Source organism: Octodon degus, unplaced genomic scaffold (genome assembly GCF_000260255.1).
Source record: "Octodon degus isolate 3935 unplaced genomic scaffold, OctDeg1.0 scaffold00051, whole genome shotgun sequence".
In the NCBI taxonomy this organism is placed as follows: domain Eukaryota; kingdom Metazoa; phylum Chordata; class Mammalia; order Rodentia; family Octodontidae; genus Octodon; species Octodon degus.
In genome coordinates this window covers 10,929,000-10,953,737 of record NW_004524627.1, presented here as the reverse complement: position 1 = coordinate 10,953,737, position 24,738 = coordinate 10,929,000, and the positions used below count along the sequence as shown (strand labels likewise).

General features: G+C 35.6%; 1 protein-coding gene across 5 annotated transcripts in view; it reads right to left on the bottom strand.

Moving 5' to 3' along the window:
* The window catches only part of Fndc3a (fibronectin type III domain containing 3A), a 143,146-nt gene that overhangs the window by 95,068 nt on the left and 23,340 nt on the right, over positions 1-24,738 (bottom strand). For all 5 annotated transcript variants that reach the window (XM_023717208.1, XM_004633092.2, XM_023717207.1 and 2 more), the window contains exons 2-3: positions 17,067-17,204; positions 6,590-6,665 (exon numbers count right to left, since the gene is read on the bottom strand). In XM_023717208.1, coding sequence (XP_023572976.1) covers positions 6,590-6,665; positions 17,067-17,165 — 175 coding nt within the window. In that variant the 5' untranslated portion in view covers positions 17,166-17,204. The remainder of the gene's footprint in view (positions 1-6,589; positions 6,666-17,066; positions 17,205-24,738) is intronic.

Sequence of the window (24,738 nt, the reverse complement as noted above, 5' to 3'; positions counted from 1 at the left end):
GTAATATTCAGTAACGGAACTTAGAAAAAATAGGGTATACAGATGAATGTCCATTTTGTAACTGTGTATTCAAAGTGGTTAGGATAGATATATAGTTGCATTCTCTTAATGAATAGAATGATTTGTTCTAATGGTGTTTGTAAATAGGATCTCAAGTCCGCATCTTGTACAGCAATTAACCACTAAGAAGAATATATGCAGTGTGTTATTTGTTGAAACTGTACTTCCGATTTGATTAGAAACTGTCTCATTGCTGTTTATCAATAAAATTTAAAAAAAATACTTTTTTCTTGAAGCGGCTACAGCATATATTTAGGCACAGCTATCCTATATATTCTTGTTTTTTTAATTTTCTGTTCTGCACATAGAGGCACAGAATCACACCAAAATAGAGGTACCATAACAATGTAAAACCACTAATAATAAATTTTATTCTTTAACCCCACTTACTTATTTTGAAATGTCATGGAAAAGAAAAAGTCATACCTATTGTTCAATAAGGACAGTTTTTAGCTACTGAGAAAAATGCTCAAGAAATGTTACTTTTTTTCCCTTCCTCATTCAACTTAAAAAATTTATTTTTTATTAATTTTATTGAGAAACAGCAATGAGGCAGTTTCAAAACCGATTAATAGGACAGTTTCAATAATTAATACATCGCATATTATAATCTTCTTAGTGGTTATTCATAGTACAAGAAGCAGATGTGATATCCTGTCCAAATACTATTAGTAGAAATCTTTCTTCTCATTGAATTAAGAGAAAGTAGTTGTCTATCTATCCTAACTATTTTGTATACACAGATACAAAATGATCCTTCCTTTGTATCTTTTTTCGTTTAGTTTTGTTAGAGATGGGTATTCCACTGCCATTTAAATATTATAGGAACATGAATTCAGCAAAATAATATAATATAATCCAGACTGGCAATGTCAGAAGTTGTTGACTTGAGCCTTTCATAGCTCAGCATATTAATATCACTTTACTTTTTATACCTTGTTTTTATACTTTTCTGCTGGATTGTTAAGACCAAGATAAAGTAATACCTACATAACAATAAATGTATTTTTTTGTATCTGCTAAGGTCAGTCAAGTCCCCTCAGTCCTGTTACCCTGTACCACAGTTTGCAGATCCTTTGTCAGTGTCAGCCATGTGGATGAGTCACGGCCATTGCTTGACCAATTTTCTCTCTGTGAAAGCCTGAGACAATGTTTAAAACATTTATTGAATGTTCTTTATATGTTAGGTACAGTGAAAAGAAACAGGGCTATAAATATCTGGCTTGATTTATTTCTACATATACATTCAGGGCTAAGGAAGGAATGAAAGTGAAGCCTGGGCTTCACTGAACAGATGACATCTCAAGGAGGGCACCAATTTATCACCAGTAGAGCCAGCTCTACAATGATGGCCTTAAGAGTTGACCACATGTTCTATAAGAAGTATGTTTCTATGACATGCTCAAGAACCCAAATTTAGAAACCTTGCTTGATTCCTTATTTTGTATACCTTTGGGGGACTTTTCAAGACAGGGTCTTACTTGGTAGTTTAGGCTCAACCTGAACTCTCTATGTAGTCCAGGCTGGTCTCAAACTCATGGCAATCATCCTACATCAGCCTCCTAAATGCTAGGATTACAGGCATACACCACCATGCTAGCTTTTGTTTACTTTTCTGCAAAATTGTGTGTGTGTGTGTATGTGTGTGTGTGTGTGTTTTTAATGAGCAGAATATATTTATTGAGGGAAAGAAAGCTCCTGTCCAAGAGAGGGACAGGAGGGGGGCCGGAGTGGGTAGTTCCCCTGCAAAATTGTTATACTTCACCACAAAAGCAGAAAACATCAAGTTTTTAAAGCAATTTCAAAATACCTCTTAATAGAAAAAAAGTAAGACAGATTCAGGATGCTAGGCACTCTCATTTTAAATGTAATGCTGTATCTTGTGCTGAAACAAGTTGCAGCTCAAGATGGCAAAAAAAAAAAAGAAGAAAAAGAAATGAAGTATGGACCCATATCAGATAATATAAATAAGCCTAAAAACAAGGAGAAGGGCCAAATGCAAAGTGATAGAGGATTGAACTGTTGGTAGAGTAAGATTAAGAGTGGAATAAGGTAAAGAGTTAAGGGAAGACAAGCATGAGCTCCTGAAGAGAATGGTATGAGACAATAAACTGATCACACCAAACAATTTTTATTCCCGCTCATTGTTAATACAAAACATGTATTTTTAAAAAACAGGTATTCAAAAGTCCATAATTTCAGCCCACAGTACAGTAATCCTCCAACCCAACCCCTTTTCTTAGAAGGTGAAAACACCCATGAGGAAGACTTCTGGGCTAACAGGTACCACATATTGACCAAACAGGAAGTCTCACTGAACTTTGAAAAACTATAAATTGGATGTTAACTACTCTATGTACACTCCTTCAAAGGTTCTTCCAAATCTCACAAAATCACTCAGTATGTTGAGCAACATATGTTGAGTATGTTGGGGCTACACGCTAGTAATTTCAGCAGTCTGAAAGGCTGTGGGAAGGTAATCATCAGGTTCAAGCCTCACTTTGACAACTTAGTGAAACCCCGCATCAAAAAAATAAAAAAGGACTGGGAATGTAGCTCTATCTAAAGGCCCTGGGCTCAATCTCCAGTACTGACAGTGGTGGGGTAGTTTTAGGTCTGTCGCTCAAGCCACTTCAAGATAAAACTACATTTTCAGCCACATTCCTCTTTTATACGACTTTTCAGCACTTCTAATCTCTGTGGTTACTTAAATAATTTAAGTTCTTCTTTCCTTTGGCTGTTTTTGAACACTATTTCTTCTGTGTAAAATTATTGGGACTCTCTGTCCAGCTGCCAGCTGATAGTTCCTTAAAGACTGCTCATAGGTTCACTTTCTCATGAAAGAAATTTTGTCCTTACATATCACTCTGTGTTATAATAGTACCTCTTCTTCTATGTCCTCAAAATATCTTCATCTCACTAATGGGCTTCTTTATACTCTTATACCATTAACTTTCCACTTTTCTTCCCTTACTACACACAGTGTTCTTGAATGGCAAGAACTGTACCTTGCTTTCCTTTGAATTCCCAAAAACTAGCATAACATATTTAGCAAATTCACAGGAAGAAAAAAAAAAGGGTTATCTCCCCAGGAAGTATGCTAAAGTAGAAAGCCCTGCCCATAACAAGCTATAACTCACAAATTCTGGACTTCTAATAAAAGCTAATTATTTAGAGTTCTAAAGTTCTACTAACCTAGTTTGTTGCTTTTATAATGTATTTATTTATTTTTTTTTAGTGTATTCAGTACAGAGTCTACAGGGTCTCCTACACAGATTGGACTTGCAGTAGTTCTCCTGCTTTCAGCCTCCCGAACACTGGGATTACAGGTACGTGCCACCCGCCCAGTCTTACTCGCTGTCTCAGGGTGCCCTGTGTGCGGGGTCAGCACGGTATGTGGTGCTGGGGATCGAACACCCATCCAGGTACTTTGCCTAAGCAGGCACTTTAGTCCACTGAGCTATCTGGCCAGCCCTATAAATTTTTGAAAGGCAATAAACTAAGAAGAATCTTTAATTCAAATGTTTATAAATTTACACCAGATTTATCTCCTTTCTCCAGGTTTTACTGTACAGATTTTCTATTATGAGTATAATGACTACCATAGAACAGTTGTTCTGACTTGATGGCTTTAGAGCCATTTTTCCTCTCAGTTTCACTGGCCTATGATTTTCCTCCTTTGAGACTTTCTCACTGTTGCCTAGCTCTAGAATTAGTCCACAGAGGACTTGCTACATGACAGTGGTGGCAAAATGGAGAAAAGGAACACCAGCAATTATCAAATTTCTTCTATTGGCTGGAGTAAGAACATGCAAATATTTCAATTCCAGTCCCTTGCTTACTACTACATTCCATCTTTTTATTCTGGACAGACAAAAATAAAGAGAAGAACATTTTTACTTTCTGTCTGGTTTCCTTTATCTTTTCCTGTGCTTAAAAATTTTTACCTAGTCATTTTATAATAAAGTTTCCACTCTGATAATCTGTCAGTTGGACAAAGGAATCTTTTCCAGTGAGGCAAAGCAATGTGTCTCTATGCAAAAATACCTTCAGATGGTAATTCTTACTACTAAGATGCTTTGTTAGCATTACAGTCACATTATAAATCAGATAGCCCTTTTGTCACAACTGAACAGCTCACTGCCACTTGTAAAATCAATATATTAGATTTATGAGATTTAAAGATTATAGTTATAAATTAGATTTTGAAATCCAAGCTATTTACAATTTTAATGTATTCAGAGTATCCAACTGGGATTACTGGTTTTTATATTTTAGTCATGTTAAAACAGTGAAAAGTATCTCCATCTGAAAATACTTTTGAAAAAAAGTATTAACTAAAATGTTTCCATTACAAACAATATTTATGGACAACAATTTTAAAAGATATACAAATAAACCATTGTGCCCTATTAGGAATGTGCATTCTATGAGGTATACATTAAAAAACTGGAATAATAGGAGTCAGGCATAGTGTATACCCCAGCACTCAGGAAGATTGTCATGAGTTTGAGGACAACTTGGGCTATACAGTGAGTTCAAGGCCAGTCAGAACGCATAGTGGGATCCAATCTCCAAAACAGAAAGAACTTTATTCATGTAAACCTAACTGACAAGAGAAGGGAATATTATCTTATTACCTACAAAATTTACTATCTTATGTCTTTCAAATCTACAACACCTGGACTCCTATTTGTAAAGTTTCTTTTTTCTTTCTTTTTGGAACTGAGAACTGAACTGAGGACACTGTGCTTGCCAGGCAGATGATGTGCCACAGCATATAGCCCCGGCTCATTATTCATAAAGTTAACTGCCACCCAATTGATTTAGATTAATTTAGAGATCTTTCTTTCTTTTAATTTAGAGACATTTCTTACTGGAAAATATATAGAGTCTTAAATGGCAGTTAGAACATCTTAATTTTAATTACTGAGCTAATTGCTTTCCCAGAAGGAGTCAGATTAATGGTTAAACACATTAGACAGTTTGGTTAAATGAGAGGAAAATATCTCACATTCTAGTTTACCTGAAGTAGTCATGGAGTAATTGTAAGTCCTTCCACTCCTACAGGTATCCCATTTTGGATGACAAAATATATGGTTACCTTACCTGTAATATACTCTTTTAAAAATTAAAGCAGAAATTATGAGATAATCCTTATATGCAATGTTAAGAATTGAAGGGGATATGATCTTCAATTATGTGTAAGAAATGTTACCTGTTCACAGAGCTTGGACCTTATCTGTACTAAATAAACATTTTAAGTTAAACGATACAAAATTTAAATAATTTGAACAATACAATCAGAAAAATACTAAAAGCACATAGCTTTTTGGTAAGTACATGTCAAAATAAGTGGCACAATAATGTTCCAGAGGAGATGGAGATTATAATCATATACAATCATACCACAGTGATCATCACTACTATTTACTGAATATATATGCCAAGTCTGCTCTGGAGTACAGTACATACATAGTAGTTATCCCTCACAATTATCCCATGAGGTTCACTATTATTGGCAGAGACAGTAATTTTACCGACAGAAATATACTTCTAGAACTTAAGTAACATATGCAGGATCACACAGAGTGTGATTACATTCTGGTTCTCTTTCTAATTCCAAAAGCAGTAATTTTTCTTTTGCCTTAAAACAAATTTATTGTTTCACAGTTGTGGAGGCCAGAAGTCAAATAATAAAGATCGGCAAAATTGGTTCCTTCTCATGGATATAAGAGAATCTGATCCATCCACATTTCCTAGCTTCTGACGGTTTGCTGGCAATCTTTAGCATTAGGTCCTGACTGTGGACCTCTGCCTTTATCTTCTTCTTGGGCTGTATATTTGTGTCTGTTTTCCCTTTTTATAAGGACACTAGTCATACTGGATTAAGAGACTACCTTAGCCAGTGAGTTTTTCTATTGCTCTCATTTTCACACAGGAAAATGATTTGCTTCAGCTAGGAGCAATCCCCTTCCCCCACCGGTAGGGGGAAGAAGTGGTTAATAGGCGTAGGCCAGGTGATTCTGTTAAGCATCCTACAATTTGCAGTATAGCTCCCACAACAAAGAATTATTCTGCCCAGAGTAGATTTTAAAAAATTAAAGGTTAAGATCTGAGTTTAGTCTTCAAACACTGGTAGATCTTGAATAGTCTGGAATGGTGATAACAAGAAAAAAATTCTAGATAATGAAAGTAATACTGACAGCATGAGAGAGGATCAAGTGAGTGAATGAAGATGATTTAAGAAAAATTGTACGAAAGTAGTAATGGAGAGAAAGTAAGAATGCGAGTAAAAGCTGAAAGATCTTTATAAATAATCAATGAATCTGAACCAGATTCACTGAGCAACAAAGTGATCCGAACAATACTATAGTAAGGTTAATGAAGAAACCAGTGCAAAGAGACTAGTGAGGAAGCTACTGCAACAGTTATACAGTATTGTAATTTGTGGTTTTGTGTGTTTGTAGTAGGAAAGAAGAAACTCTAAGCATTTACATTACTATATATTATAATTTATCCTTCTTACCTGTAATGCACTGAAACTGTCCATCTTCTCTTCTTATTGTAAAAGCTTCCCCTGGGTTAACTTGTACCAGAATTACCTTCAAATGAAGGAAACAAGTATTAACACAATTACAAAAGAGTAAGTCAACACATAAAAATACTAAGTTCTGCTGGCAAGAGAACAGATTTGACTATTTAACTTTATAATGTTTGTTTGTTAAAAAAGCATTATTTTACTCTTCTGGAAGTCAAAGTTGGGCCAGAAGTAAAGGGAACAGAAAAAGAAGTCAGCGACAAATTTTATTGGAAAGTCAGTAAACTTCATTCAGAAACAAAGGTGGAATCAAACTCAAAAATATTTGGATCATCTATAAAAGTTAATCATCTGTACTTTTCTGAAGTACAAACTGAGAAGTTGAGTGTGAGGTGAGCATACTTGAATTAGTCTGATATTGAAACTACAGTATATCAAAGAATGTACTGTAGTTATTCCTTATTATCAAGTTAAAATATACACTAATTTTATTTAAAAAATAAAAATTTGAAAAATCAACACAAACAACTGGAAATAAAAGGTCTGAAGTCGTTTTAGCCTAAGATAAATACTGTTAACATTCTGTTGTACTTTTTAGTTCTGTTCTATATTGGCTTGACTTGCCCCTCTATTTTCTAAACAGAATTTTGCATCTTTTAAAAGTTTAATATCATGAAACACATGATCACATTACATTACTCCAAGTATTCCATCAAATGACTGTACTATAAACTACTTAACCATTTCATTAATGTAGCAGAACCAGGGATTCAACCAGGCAGGCCCTTGCCCTTGCCAGGGAAGCGCTTATGCTGAGTTATCTCCCTGGCCCCTATAAAGTTTCAAAGTGAGTATTTTGATACATAATGTCTACCCTCTTTGTAATTAGTACTACAAAGATTCCCTGTGAAGGAATTTTGATACTTGTTGCTAAATTGCCTTTTATGGGGATTTTACTAACTATGATCTCTCTCATAGCCTATTTAGGGACACTTTTTTTTTTTTTTTTTTTTTACATTCTGTGTAATCTAGAAAATGTCTTTACAGTCTTCACTATTTTGACAGATAAAATAGAACATTATACTACTATTTTAATTTATATACCTTCTTTCCAAGTGCTGAAGGGTCTTATGCACGATAGGTAAGCATTTTGTTACTGAGCTACATTCCCAGCATTGTTTGTTTGTTTTTTAAAGTGGTGATGAGGACTGAACCCAGGGTCTTCACAGTAAGTAAGCTATATTCTCAGCCCTCAATTTTGAGACAGGGTTTCAGTAAAGACACTCAAGCTGGGCTGGAACTGGCATCTTCCTGCCTTAGGCTCCTAGAGTACTAGGAGTACAGGTGAGCATAACCACCACTGATTAAATTTGTATTTATTATTTTCATGTTTTATAGTCACTTTTTTTTTTTTTTTTTGGGTCTGGTACTGGGGGATTGAACTCAGGACCCTGTGCTTGCCAGGCAAATGCTTATTCTACTGAGCTATCTTTTTTTTTTTTTTTTGGTAAATTGCCAATATATGCCACCATTTATTTTCTGGGTTTCTAAGGGTTCTCGCTAACTTCAATGAATTCTTTGTATGTTAATAATACTGTACCATGTTATGCTCAAAGTATCTTCTCTTACTTTGTTCATTTTGCTATAGTTAATATTATCCATTTTTCCCTTTGTGATGTCTTTTATTGGTTCTACATTTAATTTTATTTATGGCTATGCTGTCCAATGTTAGCAGCTACTAAGTGTGGCTATCAACCACTTAAAATGTGTCTGGATGGGATATGCTGTAAGTGCAAATTACACACTAGAAAAGACTTTTAGTACAAAAATTGGAGTATTATTCTGCTATAAAAAAGATAAGTTTGAGGCTTTATCAGTAAATGGATGCAACTAGAGACCATACTCCTATAGAAAATAAGACCTGCATGTGCAAACATTGTATTGTTTCCTTAGTGTGACAACCTGAAAAAGAAAATAAAATCTGAAGGTTACTACAGACACTGGAAAAAGGAAATGAACCTGTTCAAAAGGAAGGAATTACTGAGTTGAGGAGAAGGACAGGAAGGGAGTAGGGGAAAGAGATTTATGTAAGCAAGGATGGTTTCTACAACTGTACTATGGATTTCTGCTGGTTTGTGGAAAGGAGCAGTTGATGCTTAATTTGTTTTGTCTTTTATTCTCAATTGTTGAAACCCTTTCTCTTAAATTCTTACACATTTCTTTCTTCCAATTTTACATGCATATATCTGGTAATATGAACAACTAATGTGAAGACAATACTATGCAATGCAACAAATACTACGAAATTCATATTATTTTGTTTAGTGAAACTCTATCATTTGTAATTTTTCTGTTTTAATACTATCATTTATTTATTTATTTTATGTATTTAGTATAGCGTCTACAGGTCGCAGTACACAGATTCAACTCATAGTGATCCTCTTGTTTTCAGCCTCCCAAGAGTTGGGATTATAGGCATGCACCTCTACACCCAGTCTCAGCGTGCCCTGGGGGTCGGGCCTCGTATGGGAATCTAATCCCAATCTCTGTGTCTGCCTCAGCAGGTGCTTTAATCCACTGAGCTATCTGGCCAGCCCTGTACTCTCTTTAAAAAATAAAAAAAATGGCATGTGTGTGTACACACATGACCTTGAAGGACACATCCAAGCTGTCCTTATAACTTGAAATGGCTTTGTTTTTTGCCTTTTCTGTTTTTATTCCTTATAATTCATATACTGACTTTTAAAAAATAAAGATAATTCAGGGCTTAGTAGGTTAAATAAAACATTAAAACTAATTTTGCCCATTTTCAAGTTTTTAAGGTGGCTACTAATAAATTTTAAATTTTTTTTTTGGTTTACATTATAGTCCATTGGACAACAATGATCTAGGTTTGATACATACTACCTTTATTTTCTTCTAATTTTTAGACAATTTAATTGCTTCTATTTAGTTCTCAAATGCACTTAAAATTCATCTGGAGAGGAGTCAAAGATATTTGTTTCCTCAGAGAGCTAACCATTTACTAAATTTAAGATATTTCCTATAGCACAAACAATATACTATTCCATACAGAGAAATCCTGTAAGAATGAGAACCTTGAAGCTGTATGTGATCTAAGCGCTCTGGGAGGCTGAACCAAGAGGATCACAAGTTTGAGCTCAGCCTTAGCATTTTGGTAATTCAGCGAGAACCACATCTCAAAGTAAAAAAGGCTGTAACTCTCTAATACAAAGTCTCCAGTACCACTGGGGGTATGCAAGACTGCCGTGTCTAAGCAAAGAATAAATTACACTATTTTTTTTAAAAAAGCATCTGAATTTCTCATGCCAATACTGCTTAGAAAGTAGCATTCTGTTGGTGTATAGGAGGAACAAACCTCAATGAGAAAGGACAGATTGGTTTAATGTTTTTATTTTAGCCTTTCAAAAACTTCTAAGGGTGGGGAATTGAATGAAAAAATATTTTATTTGCCAGGCAAAGCTAAAGAACCATTATAAGAAAACTACTTTCAGATGTAAACTCTGTAATTGAGGGTCTAGATTAAAATTTTAGGGCACAAAGACCTGAAGTATTATTTAAAGTCTCAGTAATCCCACCCCTAAGGCTTACAGAATGTTTATTGTTTGGTATGTATGCTATAAGATGTTTAAAATGCACATGTTAGTATTAATCATATTTAATTTATTCTGATATTAGTGAAAATGTTCCTTCTTTTTTGTCCCCAATTAAACCAAATATAGCTTTCATGAAGGTAAAGAAGCAAAAGCAAAAGGCCGGCCAAATAGCTCAGTAGATTAAAGCACCTGCTTAGGCAGACACAGTGGCCTGGGTTTGATCCCTGGCATGCTGTGTGGGCCCCGCCCCTGAAGTGTGCTGAGACAGGTGATTGAGACTGGGCGTGGTGGCCCACACCTGTAATCCCAGCTCTTGGAAGGCTGAATGCAGGCAGATCACTATGAGTCTGATCTATATAGTGAGACCCTGTAGACCCTTGCTAAAATACATTAAAAAAAAAAAAAAAGAAGAAGAAGAAGGAGCAGCAAAAGCATTAGGTAAAATCTAATCTCAGAAATTATCTTTTAGGATCTTAGGTGGTGTAGAAAGGGAGAAGTGCTTTTACTTTTTCTTGTTCTGCCTTGTCAGTTTCCTCTGGACAAAAGGCTCTGAGTATTTTGGAGACAACGCTCAATCAAGTATCCAAACAAAGAACCTGCTGTGCACGAAAGAGTACCTATCTACAGAAAAGACTCAGGCACCAAGGTAGGGAAATTTAGTGAATATGAAGTGGTTTATTTATTCTAAAGTAAAGAGGTAAGTCAGGTGAAAAAACAACAAACACAACCAAATAAACTCTTCTTTATAGGACTATTCATCCATCAGGTTTGAACATAATTTTACTATGTGTCATAAATACAATGATGTATTTATTTGAGACAGGAAATGATTACACTGAAGATGCTGGTAGCTAACAGATACTTTGTACTCCAAAGTTTAGACATCAATAAAAAGAAATTTAAAATAATATGAGAAAAATTCTGTATTTCATACAGAATAAAACCTACTCTCTGATAATTTTACATTTTTACCCATTAAAACCTCTTTTTTGGATGATACTGGGAATAGTGAAGTATAAATCTTTCAAACTGATTTTTCCATAATAGCAAGTAAAAATAGTCAAACCAGATATTTCAGAACTCTGGAAATTAACCAGGGTTAATTAACTTGCAACAATCCATTCAAGAGTAACATTAGAATCCTGGTATGAACAGGATTCATACTCCCTACTCCGTCTCCCAACCTTCATGTTGCCTTGAAAACCAACAGCCTCAAAACCACAGTAGCAGTGAAAACCAGCAGAACAGTACTTATCAGAGGGAACAGAACAGATTTAGAACAGTATAAAGATTCATTTTCAAAGAACTGCCATTAACTGGACTATCTGGTATTTGTTCCCTGAAAACCCCCAGTTGTAGTTCTTGTCTTTATTTAACCTGAGCTCTCTTACTGAAAACAGTATTCCTCCTAAGCCGTACTTCTAAAATAATCCATGGCAGGTGGTTTATATCAAAGTTGTCTACAGTGATCAAAAATGATGAAAGGAAAACCTGGGGAAATAAGATACATATAGGTGACTTTAAACAGTTTCAACATGTTCAAGAGAAGGTACATTATAAACTGGTTTCATTTTGGCATCATAGGCATATTTATTTGAGTACTATATCCCAAATCACATTGTAATACTTGTCTCCCACCAACTCAAAATTCTACCAATAAAATAATCTTATTCATTCCTATGGTTTTGCTAGCCATAAAATTCTGACACTTCGTAATACATGATTAGGATCCTACAGACTTAATCTCTAAATCCTGTTGCTTTTTTTTTTTTTTTACCTTTTAAAGCTGTTACTTAACCTTGTAACAAGTAACATCTTTCTTAACTCCTAGTTTTAGAAATTTTCAAGTGACTTGTAAGACTATTAGGAAAATTAAATGAAACAATGCATTTGTAACATTTGACTCAGTATCTGACACATGGTGAGGGTGCAAATCCTAGTTCATATTTCTACTACTTCTACTTATACATCCATTTTGAAATAAAAACAGAGTCAAGTCAGTTCTCTTGTGTTCCCTCAAATCCCAAACTTGTTGCTACTTCTATTCTCTTTATTGTTGAAGCTTGAACTCGTAGTGATACTCCTGTTTTCAGCCTCCCAGCCCTGGGATTTACAGGTGCGTGACACCAAGCCTGGGCTCAGTTGCCAGCTCAGCGTGCCTGAGGGCGGGGCTGGTGCAGCATGTGGTGCCAGGGATTGAACTCTGGACCCTATGTTTGCCTAAGCAGACACTTAGTCCACTGAGCCATCTTGCTGGCCCTTACTTTTTAAGAGAATGAAACATATTTGAAGTTTAAAAATCTGGTTATGTCACATAAATCAAATTCAACTCTGAGCTAAGTCTAGTGCTCTCTTTCCACCCATCTTTAGCTCTCTCCCTGCTATTAAGAATTTCAATGTTTTTCACCTCCCCCTTAATCCCTTTGTATAATACGTGTATACAAAATAGCCATAGAGCCTTCAAGATTTTAAAAAATTCTGCCAAAAGAATTTCCTTTCAGGGGAAAGAGACATGTTATGGTTTATATCCAATGTGCTCACTCCTCAGGCCTCATGCATTCATAAGGCAGGGCTTTTACAAGGTGACTGGGTTATGAGTACCACAGCTGAATGTGCTTTTAGGAAGTGGGGTCTGTTTGAAGAAGTGAATTACTGGGGATGCGACCTGGAGGAGAGTATCTCCTTACCCGTAGGAGCCAAAAATAACCCTTTTTTCCTTTAACTTTTGCAGGTATTACATTTTCCCCAGAAACAAGGAGAGTGACTGTGACTGATTTTGGTACCAGAGAATGGGGTCATTATTGTGATTGTAACCCAGGTGGTTCATAAGTCTTTGCAAGTAGTGCACAGGAAGAATTAGGAAAGATTTGGAAATTTGAACTGAAGTAGCAGCTCTAGAATGTTAATAAGCAGAGCTGTATAAGAGATTTTGGTCAGAACACAGAAGACCAAAAAGGCAGATACTAAAGACAATGCTCAGGAGGTTTCAGTTGTGAACAAAGAGTCCACTGGCAGTTGAGCTCCAGACATGTGCTTTTGCTCCTGCACGGAGACTTTGTAGGAAAACTGAGATTAAGGGAGATATGGAATTAATCTGAAAGAGAAAATTTCAAAGCAGACTAATAGTTAAGCTGTGGCATAGATACATACTACTAGTGGGTTTCAGTCAGCTTTATCCTAAAAAAAGACACAAAAGAACCATTTGAAGTCTTTAGTTTCTTCTGGAGGGAAATGCTTACAAATCTGGAGAACAGGAAATCACGGTTGCTAAAAAGATTAGCATTAAAGAGAAGCCAGGTACCTCATATCAGGACAATGAAGATGTCTTGAGGGGATTCTAGGAAATAGCAAGACCCTATCTTTCACCTTGCAAAAGTGACTTTTCTTTGTGATGTGAGCACATGGGTGCTCTGCTCAAAAAGAACTGACTAGCACAGTGGCAGTGAACTTACAGAATACTGCAGCATGCTGCTTATATCATTTAAAGCTCTAAAAGGTTTATCACTGAACTACAGAATTGAGTTTGCTGGGATTCAAGTTCAGTGCTGTCATCTAGGCATATGGAGGCCTCCACAGTCATGATGCAAGGGGGCCAGGATACTATTTGAGTTGACAGCAGACCCTGGTATCATCTACATGCTGCTGGTTTTGTAGGCATGCAGAATGAAAATGAGAGTTGTGATGTCAGAAAGGCTTCCACTCAGATTTCAGAAGACATGAGAGGTGAGGTAGTGCTCTCCTGAGAGGGAACTACATAATGCTGAAAGTGTAGTGAAGACCACAGGAAGCTGGAGATGTAGAATGTAAAATGGCTAAGGAGGAAGGCCGCAGTCAGTGACCAAAATCAGCCCAAGTGTGAAGGGCTGCACTTGGCAGTCCTGGGGGTAGGCAGGTCTTAGTTTCTCTTCTCACTGCTGAGACAAAATACCTGACACCCAAAGTTAAAGAAGGAAAAGTTTATTTAGCTCACAATTTGTAGAGGTGTCAGTTCATTGTTGGCTGGCTTTAAGGCAGGGTGCATAGCAGAGGAGCATTACAGAAGAAACATTCATGCAAGGCAAAGGATAACGAAAGCAAGCAAGCAATCAGCCACAGCTTTTTGTTCTTTATATCTTATCCAGGCTACCTGATCCATAGGGTAGGCAGCACTCATATCCTTAATCCTAGTATTGGACTATAAATCAATCCAAATATCACATCCTAAGACCCACCTGTGACTGCATGAGGCTCTGGGGGTATATCTAGATACAAACCCTATCAGGCCACTCTAGGTCTTTGAAGTTACCATTTTGCTACAGTTTGCTTTGGTGCTGAGCACAATGCTCCAAGTTTTAATGTCTGTCCTGCTGGGTTCCTGTATTGTTTTGGTTCCATTCCCCATTCCTCCTTTTTGGAATGTATAAAGGTTTACCCTGTGCCAATGTCAGCAGTTTTTAATTTTTATGGGGGGGGGTGTCACAGTGAAGAGTTTGCCTTAACTCTCAGAGTATGAACTGAGATGGTTTATCTCCCTCTTCACCTTTTTTCTAAGGTTCCTGTCTGTGCTATGATGTGAGCAGCTTTCCTCTTCCAAAACTTTTCATCATGTCTTCCTGACTTGAACTGACCAACTATAGATTAAAACTGTGAGCCAAAATAAACTTCTCTTGTAAGTTGTTGGTGCTGGACTTTTTGTCCCAGCAATGAGGAAAGTGACTTAAGAAGTGAAGTCTTTAGAGGGAAATGCAGTGGCACATCTTTCCAGTGTTGTCTCCCCTGGCATATACAACTGTAGCAGCTACATCAATGTACTACAAGTACTTATTTTTTTATGCAAAAGATTTAGGGGCTGGGGAGATGGCTCAGTGGAATAAGCACTTCCCTGGCAAGTGCAAGGGCCTGAGTTCAATCCCTGGTTCTGCCAAAAAAAAAAAAAGATTTATTAACAACTTGAAACCACCAATTAGCCTGAGGCCGCAAATGATAAAAGAAGATACCCCTTTCACTAAAGTAAATGAATACCAGTCACAGCTTTCATATTTGTGAGGAAAAAAAAAAATGTAATAGACTTGAATTTGACCATGAAAAGCAAATTAGTGAAATGAAGTTCCCATTTAAAGTTACCTGAGTATGTGTGAAAATTAAAACCAGGACACAACACTTTTTGCCTTGGTTACATAAAACAGAAACATTTAGAAACCAAACCAAAGATTACTGAATTTTAAATAGCAAAATAGACCTTTTATCTCGTTAAAAAACCAAAACAAAACAAAAAAACCCATAATCATTAATTATAAAAATTATGTTTATGACATAACAAAATATAATTTTTTCTTGTTTCCAAAGGAGACATTATGAGTAATACAAGCACAGATGCACAAGCTCTGTTTAATCTTAATGATGTTATTCAACTTTTCTGAAACCTATTTTGTTTATCTGCCAAAATGGACAAGTACAACCACTTTACAGGACTGTTACTAGAATTAAATGAAATCATACAGTTCTCAGCACAATACTTGTTATATCACAGGGTACCCATACTATTCCTTCTTTTCATCGATTACTTTTTAAAAAATCTTTTATTTGGTACAGGGTCTCGCTACGCAACTTGGACTCAAGTGATCCTCCTATATCAACTTCCCCAGCACTGGGATTGCAGGGGTGCACCACCATGGCTGGTTTCTTTGGCTGGTACAGCATGTAGTGCCAGGGATTGAACCTGGGGCCTTGTGCTTGCCAGGCATATGCTGGACCATGAAAGTCAAGCCTCATGCAGTCATAGGTGGGGCTTAGGATGTGATATTTGGATTGGTTTATAGTCCAATACTAGGATTAAGGATATGAGTGCTGATAGGGTTTGACTATATGCTTAGTCCACAGAGCTACTTCCCCAGCTGTGTTTTTGTGGTACTGGGGATCGAACTCCGGACTTTGCACTTGTCAGGCATGTGCTTAAGTCACTGATTTATCTTCCCTGCCTCTTCATTCATTCATTTATTCATTTATATTTAGTATAGCGTCTACAGGGTCTCACTCTGTAGATCGCACTCGGACTCGTAGTGATCTGCCCATGAACAGCCTACCAAAAGCTACGATTAGAGGTGTGCGCCACCATGCTCAGTCTCAATTACCTATCTCAGCACACCCTGGGGGTGGGGCTGGCATGGCATGCTGGGGATCAAACCCCAGCCACTGTGCTCTGCCTAAGCAGGCACTTTAGTTCACTGAGTTATCTGGCTGGCCTTGCCTTATCATTTATTGTATCTTTAATCTTCATTTTTTCACCTATCATTAAAATACCTACAATGTAAGGGGGGTGGGAAAATAGACACATTGTTTGGCACATAATAGGTGCTTATGGCAAAACATTGTTTCAGGATTACTTTACTAGGGTAATGAGTCAGTATGAACACATAACTGTATCTTTAAAGCCCTGGATTAGGGTAATAGAACATAGCACCTTTTCGGTAATTTTGTACATGATTTTTAGAAGAGGACAGGAGTCTGGTGAGGAAAGAAGATGGAAAGAAAAAGATGGGAAAAAGATGAAGTTTTATATTTTATAATGTTATTTAATTGCATAACCAAGTTATAATTTCATAACAATTTGAATAAATGATTTATAATAATTATTAAGGTAAAAAATTAGATTTAGTTAAAAAATCAAAGGACTAATAAAGGAAAAACTTGAGTGGCAACTAAATATAACACAAGAAATCTATCAGTGAGACATTTCATGAACAATTTCAAAAATATTCATTATTTTATCATTTAACAAAACAAAACATAAATATTGTGATGTTTATATTTTACAATCTTTGAAAAAATATATGTGTACTACACATAAATAAACATTTCAGTTTCCTTACCTGTTGTGTTCCATCTGCACTTACAATAGGGGCAGACAGAAGAGATATATCACTATTTAAAATCTGAGTTGTATCCAGCAGAGGTGGATGTTCTGCCATTATCAATAAGACATTAATATACTGGATAACCCTCCAACTCTGAAAGACAAAAATATATAGCCATTTATGTACATATCCTTAAAATACATTAATATACACTCAAGATTTATCTCATTCTTTAAGAGATATTTTTGTCAAAGGAGGATACTGTTGACCACTTTTTTTCAGTTAACAGACCTTTCAAAAAATATTCAGTGGCATAAGCACCTGCCTGGCAAGTACAAGGCCCCAAGTTCAATTCCTGATTTAAAAATAAAAACAAAACAAAACAAAAATCTATCTATCTCTCACCAACTGTCAAAAGTAGTAAGACCTATTAAAGCTTGTTTATCAGCAGAAACAGCTATTTAAATTCCATGTCTGTCTATCCATCTCTTTCATCTCTACATGCTTCTTAGTTTACCCACCACTACTACTTAATCTCAACACCAGGATAGACACTGACAATTACAAAACAAGGCAAATTGACCACTTGCTCTTTTCTAAGGGCAAACAAGATGATTATGAAGACCAAATTACCCTCATCACCATACTTGCCTCAAGGCAGTAAACTGATTCCTCAGACAAAAGCAAAGTAGCTCAACATTTGCTCAGGATTAGGATAAGAACCTTCAGGTTTTAACTGCTAAACTGTTACATTACTTGGTCATCTGGTTTTATTCTTTTACCTTTTTTTTGTTGTTATTTGGTTTGAAACAGAATATCAACACACATATATTATATAGTAGTTATATTTATATGCAAAATTGCTGAGTTCTTTAAATTATGTCTAATATCCTGATGCAGAACAAAGAATTTTAAAATAAGAATCAATGTATCATTTTTCCTATTACATCTCACACAATTCAGTGTAAGAAACATTTTCAGGAAGCCAACCCAGATTAAAGAGTCTTTATAAACTTTCCTCTCCTCTCCTCTCCTCTCCTCTCCCCTTCCTGTCTTCTGCCCCTTCCCCATTTGACCTCTTCCTCCTTGTCCTCATCCTTGTCCGGAAAAAAAAAAAAAAATTAAAAGATATAGTCACACTGTTAGCCCTTTTGGCCCCAAACTCCTGGGCTTGAGTAATTCTTCTGGCTCTGCCTTCCAAATAATTGTAACTTTAGTCCTATACCACCCCATTTGATCATTTTTCTAAATTAATAATCTATTTAACCTTTAAACAATATAATCTATTAAGCTATTCTTGTCACTGTACTCTATTTTTAACATTCCGTACAGTACATTTAACTAAAACTGCAGGTCATTGTTTCTACTTAAATTTTAGAACATAATGCTGAATATTCAGTTGTAGTTTGCTTTTAAGAGATGGACTGGAAGCTTTGAACATATACAGACTATTTTATTTTATTTTATTTTATTTTATTTTATTTTATTTTATTTTATTTTATGGAAGGGTCTACAGGGTGTTCAGGGTTTCACTACTAGATCAGACTTGTACTGATCTGCCTGTTTATAGACTCCCAACAGCTGGGATTACATGCGCGCGCACCACCACACCCAGTCTCATATACAGATTTTTAAATCTCCAAATTAACTGTACCAGAATGGTGTGCTATTAGAGAAACTGAGTATGGAGTCACATGTAATTTTAATGTTACCATTTCACTTAAAGTATTATCTTTAATTATATTATTTTTAGAATCTACAACACACCAGCTTTATCTATGAAACAGTTTCTTGCCTGATCATACCTACCACACTATATGCAAAATAGGTGATTTTATTTAAGCTTAACATTGGAAACTTCAATTCTGCAACTCCAATGTTTCATTTATTAAGATGAAAATTCATTCTTTGGGTAGAGGATATTCCCAGTAGCCTCTTTCAATCCTTTTCTTCTACTGTCCTTAGAGCATGTCAAAGCTGGCTAAGAAAATAGGGTGTGACTTGCCGTTACAAGGTCCCAGGACAGTGTCAAATAATTCCTATGATTCCATATGTGGAACTTCTCATGGGCTTCTACAAGATGTGGATGACATAAGAGAGAAGACACCAAAAGGAGCCTGCTATCTTGACTCCTCAGGGTAGCCCACTCTTTAAATTTATCCTTTTCTCTTTCATGCAAGTTTGCTCTACAAAGCTTCACCCATCACTTTTCTCCTCCCCTCCCCTCCCCTCCCCTCCACTTCCCTCCCCTCCCCTCCTCTCCCCTCTCCTCCTCCCCTTCTTCCTCCTCCTCCTCCGCCGCCTCCTCCTCTTCTTCTTCCTCTCTCTCTCTCTCTCTCTCTCTCTCTCTCTCTCTCTCTCTAATGTATTTGGTTGTTGCAGAGTCTCACTGCACAGCTCAGATTTGTGGTGATCCTCCTGCTTTCTGCCTCCCCAGTGCTGGGATTACAGGTGTCACCTCTATGCCTGGATTCTTGCCAGCTCAGCCCACCCTTGGGGTGGGGCTGGAGTGGCATGTGGTGCTGGGGATCTAACCACAGCTCCTGTGCCTGCCCAAGCTTGACTAAGCAGGCATGTTGGTCTGCTGAGCCATCTCACCGGCCCCTCTCCCCTCACTTTTCAAATAAAACTGCTGGCATCATTTTGGGCTTTTCTTATCCAATTCTTTGTTTAGCGCAATAAGGACGTGGAGTACTTTTAATTGATGAGACTTTTCTAAAAGAACTACCTGTCAACATAACCACGCCCTTTCTATATTCTCATCTTATTTTGTGACCATGAACAGCTTCTTAGTTTTTATTAAGCATTTTTATTTTTATGATGGAGTATCTGATGTATACAAAAAAGAAGAAAAGAATAGGAATGGCTTGTACTGTACTGCTAACTTTGAGGACGTAAATAACCTACCCAAGACCCATTTCAAGCTAAAAGTAAGTAAAAGTGCTTTACTCTGTAACTCACAACATGGCTTACAAACTGACGAGCAAGTTTGTAAATCTTGATCAAATTTTATACACAAAGATGGCTCCAGTGTATCAGTAACCTTATTTATATAGGCATTTATCTATATAACAATGCAGTAAAACTTGGCATTTCAGGAATCTGAAGAAAACCTGAGTATCTTTGTATAATTGCTGCAACTATTTGGTAAAATCTAAAATTTTTCTTTCAAATTGTTAAAAAATATAATTCCAGTCAGACTATAGATATGAATATCAAAGGCAAACAAAAGATATTTTCAAAAGATATTGCTGAAAAATGTTTTTGTCATGAAGGGACAGAAAAAGATTTGTTAAACAATATGCAACATATATTTCTTAAATCATATAAAGGAAAAATAATACACGGGAATTCATTACAATTAAGAACTACACTTAAGAATATCTTTAAGAAAGTAAAATGTAAAAATAGGATGATATACAGCTACTTTCTCTTAGTTCAATGAGAAGAAAGATTTGTACTAATAGTGTTTAGGAAAGACATCATATCTTATACAGCAATTAACTACTAGGAAGAATGTATGCAATGTGTTAATTATTGAAACTGTCCTACCAATTTGGTTTGAAAATAAACAAATAAATAAATAAAATTTTTAAAAAAGACACCATGTCTGCATCTTGTACTCTGAATACTACGAAGACAACAATATGCAACGTATTAATTACTGAAACTGTCCTACTAACCTGTTTTGAAACTGTCTCATTGCTACTTCTTTTTCATTAAATAAAAAAAGAAAAGAAAATGCAAGGCACACATTAAATGATGATATTTACAACATAACTAAAAAGTACATGTGTAGAATATATATAGGCTGCCTACAAACTGACTTTTTAAAAACAGCAAAAAAAAAGACATGTATATACTCTTCATAAAAATAGAAATTCAAGAAGCCAATAAAATATAAAAAGATTCTCAAAGTTAATTAGGAAAAGCTTAATTTAGAAAAAATGATATATTACCATGTACTCACTATGCTAATAAAAATGAAAAGACAGTATCAGGAGGTAGTAAGGCTATGGAGTAACAGGTAAATTCATATGGAGTTGAAATGAAACTCATAAAATCACTTTGGAAAGCTTTATATTATCTACCAAAGTTGAACAAATGCACACTCAGTTATGATCTAGCTATTATATCCCTAGTAATGCTCACTTCTACTTGGGATGTATACTAAAATATTAAATTCCTAGAACATTTCAACAATAAATACACACACATGTGGACCAAAAGGTCATTGGAGTGTAGTTTGTTAACAGCCTGAAAGCATTCACAAACTTAATGCCTCTTGTTAATAAATTTTGGCTAATTCAACAAATGGACCATATACAACAATGAAACTTAAAGAACTAATGATACAGGGAATAGCGTGCACAAATTTCACATAGCTCAATGAAAAAAAGAACAATACATAATGTATAAGTTTATAAAAAGTGGAAAATATAAAAACAATTATATTGCTATGTCAGGACAGTGATTGCCCATGGGACAAAAGAGACATAAAGCAGTTTCTAGGGTGCTGATATTGTTCTATATTCTGATCTATGAGGCTATTACATGGTCATTATTGAATAATTACCTGACCTGCACACTGATTTTGTATGTACTTCTGTGTACATATTAGACTTTAATAAAATAATAAAAGTTAAAGTCACCATGTGAATACTTCAACTGATGTACAAAATGCCTTGGACAAATCTATACCCTTCAATGAAAAAATACTTTAATTAGGAATAGAAAGAATCTCTCTCAACATAATAAAGGCCATATATCATAATTCCCACAGAAAAGGTGATAGTTAATGACAAAATTATCAAAAAATTTTAAGATCAGAAAGAAAGGGTGCCCACTTTTACCAACTTTATTTTATTTTTACCACCTTCATTCAACACAGTAACAGATATCCTAGCCAGAGAAGTTGGGCAAAAAGAATTAAAAGACATCTAAACTGAAAAGTAAAATGATCTGTTTACAAATATTACATGTAGAAACTCTACATATTCCATAAAAAAATACAATTAAGGAATAAATTCATCAAAGTTGTAGGATACAAAATTGACACACAATATCAGTTGTGTTGCCATTCATTAACAATGAACAAAATCTAAAAAAGAAGATACAGGATGCAGGAAAAAATAATTCATCACCTATAAGACGATGCAAAGATGAACAATGTGAGACTAATAGGCATCAATGAGAATGAAGGAGTAAATACAAATGATATAAAAAAAATATGGGCAGAAGTAATTCACCAATTAAGAGAAATAGATTGGCACAGTGGATTAGGAAACAAAACCCAACAATATGTTGCATACAAGAAACACATTTAACTCATAAAGAAACTCACAGGCTGGAGGTCAAAGGATGGAAAACAATGCTACATGCCCCAGCACTTCGGAAAAAAGCAGGGGTAGCAATCTTCATCTTAGACAGTCTCAACTTCAAACCAAGAATGATCAAACGAAATAAAGAAGGCCACTATATACTAGTTACAGGAAAAATTCAAGAGGAAGAAATAACAATCATAAATATGCATGCACCAAACACAGGAGCACCCAAGTATATAAGACAAACTTTAATTGACATGAAAAATCTAATATCCAATACAACGATCTTAACAGGAGACCTTAACACCCCCTTATCCCAAAATAGATAGATCAACCAGACAAAAAATTAGCAAAGAAGTAGCACAACGGAACCAGAGCTTGGAACAAATGGACTTGGTCGACATACACAGAGTGTTCCACCCAACCACAGCGGAATACACATTTTTTTTCAGCTGCACACGGATCATTTTCTAAAAAAGATCACATTCTAGTACACAGGTCATGCTTAAGTATATGCAAGAAAACAGAAATTATCTCATGCATATTATCTGACCACAATGCAATGAAACTGGAAATAAATAACAAAAGAAACCAGAAAAACCCGCCAAATACATGGAAATTAACACCCTACTCAGCAATCAATGGGTTACAGATGAAATTAAACTAGAAATTCAACAATATCTACAATTCAATGAAAATTCAAGCTTAATGTAATTTATGGGAAGCGATGAAAGCAGTTCTCAGAGGGAAATTCATAGCTGTGAACTCACACATTAGGAAAACAAAACAGGACCCAATAAACACCCTAATGCTGCACCTTTGACATCTAGAAAAGGAAGAACAAACTAAACCCAGAGCCCAAAGATGGGAAGAAATCATAAAGATTAGAGCAGAAATTAATTCAATTGAGATGAAGAAAACAGTTCAAAAATTAACAAATCAAAAAGCTGGTTCTTTGAAAGATTAAATAAAATTGATAAGCCCCTAGCCAACCTCATCAAAAAGAGGAAAGAAAAAATTCAAATACAAGCAATAAAGAATGAAAAGGGTGTAACTACTACAGACCCAGTAGAAATTCAGAAGATTATCAATAGCTACTTTAATAATCTTTACGCTCACAGAATAGAAGCCACAGACTTCTAAATGGACAGATTTCTAGATAGGTACAAATTACCAAAACTGAATCAAGAAGATATAACAACTCTCAATAACCCAATAACAGCCATTGAAATATGGAATGTAATAAAGAGCCTGCCAACAAAGAAAAGTCCAGGTCCTGATGGATTCACAGCTGAATTCTACAAGAACTTCATAGAAGATATAATTCCTACACTCCTCAAACTCTTCAGGGAAATTGAAAAGGAAAGAGTTCTCCCAAAATCATTCCGGGAGGCAAGTATTATGCTGTTACCAAAACCAGGGAAAGACACAACTAAGAAAGAGAACTACAGGCCAATCTCCCTCATGAACATAGATGCAAAAATCCTCAATAAAATCCTAGCAAATAGAATACAGCAAATCATCAAGAAGATCATACACCATGACCAGGTAGGATTCGTCCCAGGGATGCAGGATGGTTCAATATTCGAAAATCTATAAATGTAATACGCTATATCAACAGAGCAAAAATTAAAAACCACATGATCATTTCAATTGATGCAGAAAAGGCTTTTGACAAAGTCCAACACTCATACGTGTTCAAAGTGCTACAGAAAATTGGAATAGAAGGCCTCTACTTCAATCTGTTAAAAGCCATCTATGACAACTCAATGGCTAATATAATTCTCAATGGGGAAAAACTGAAATCTTTTACTCTCAAATCAGGTACAAGACAAGGATGTCCTCTATCACTCCTCCTCTTCAATATAGTTCTGGAATCATTAGCTAGAGTCATTAGACAAGAGGGAGAAATAAAAGGAGTAAGAATAGGTAAAGAAGAAGTGAAACTATCATTATTTGCAGATGACATGATACTTTATTTGGAAGACCCAAAAAACTCTACTAAGAAACTCCTAGATTTGATAGACAAATTCAGTAGCATAGCAGGATGTAAAATCAATACCCAAAAGTCAACAGCATTCCTCTACACAGATAACAAACACACTGAGAGGGAAATTAGAGACAATACCTTTTACAATAGCACCGAGGAAAATGAAATACCTCAGAATTCATCTAACTAAAGAAATCAAAGATCTTTTCACAGAAAATTACAGTATTTTGAAAAAAGAGATCGCAGAAGATTTCAGAAAATGGAAAGATATTCTGTGCTCCTGGATAGGAAGAACCAACATCGTGCAGATAGCCATACTCCCAAAATTGTTGTATAGATTTAATGTAATTCCTATGAGACTACCACCAACATA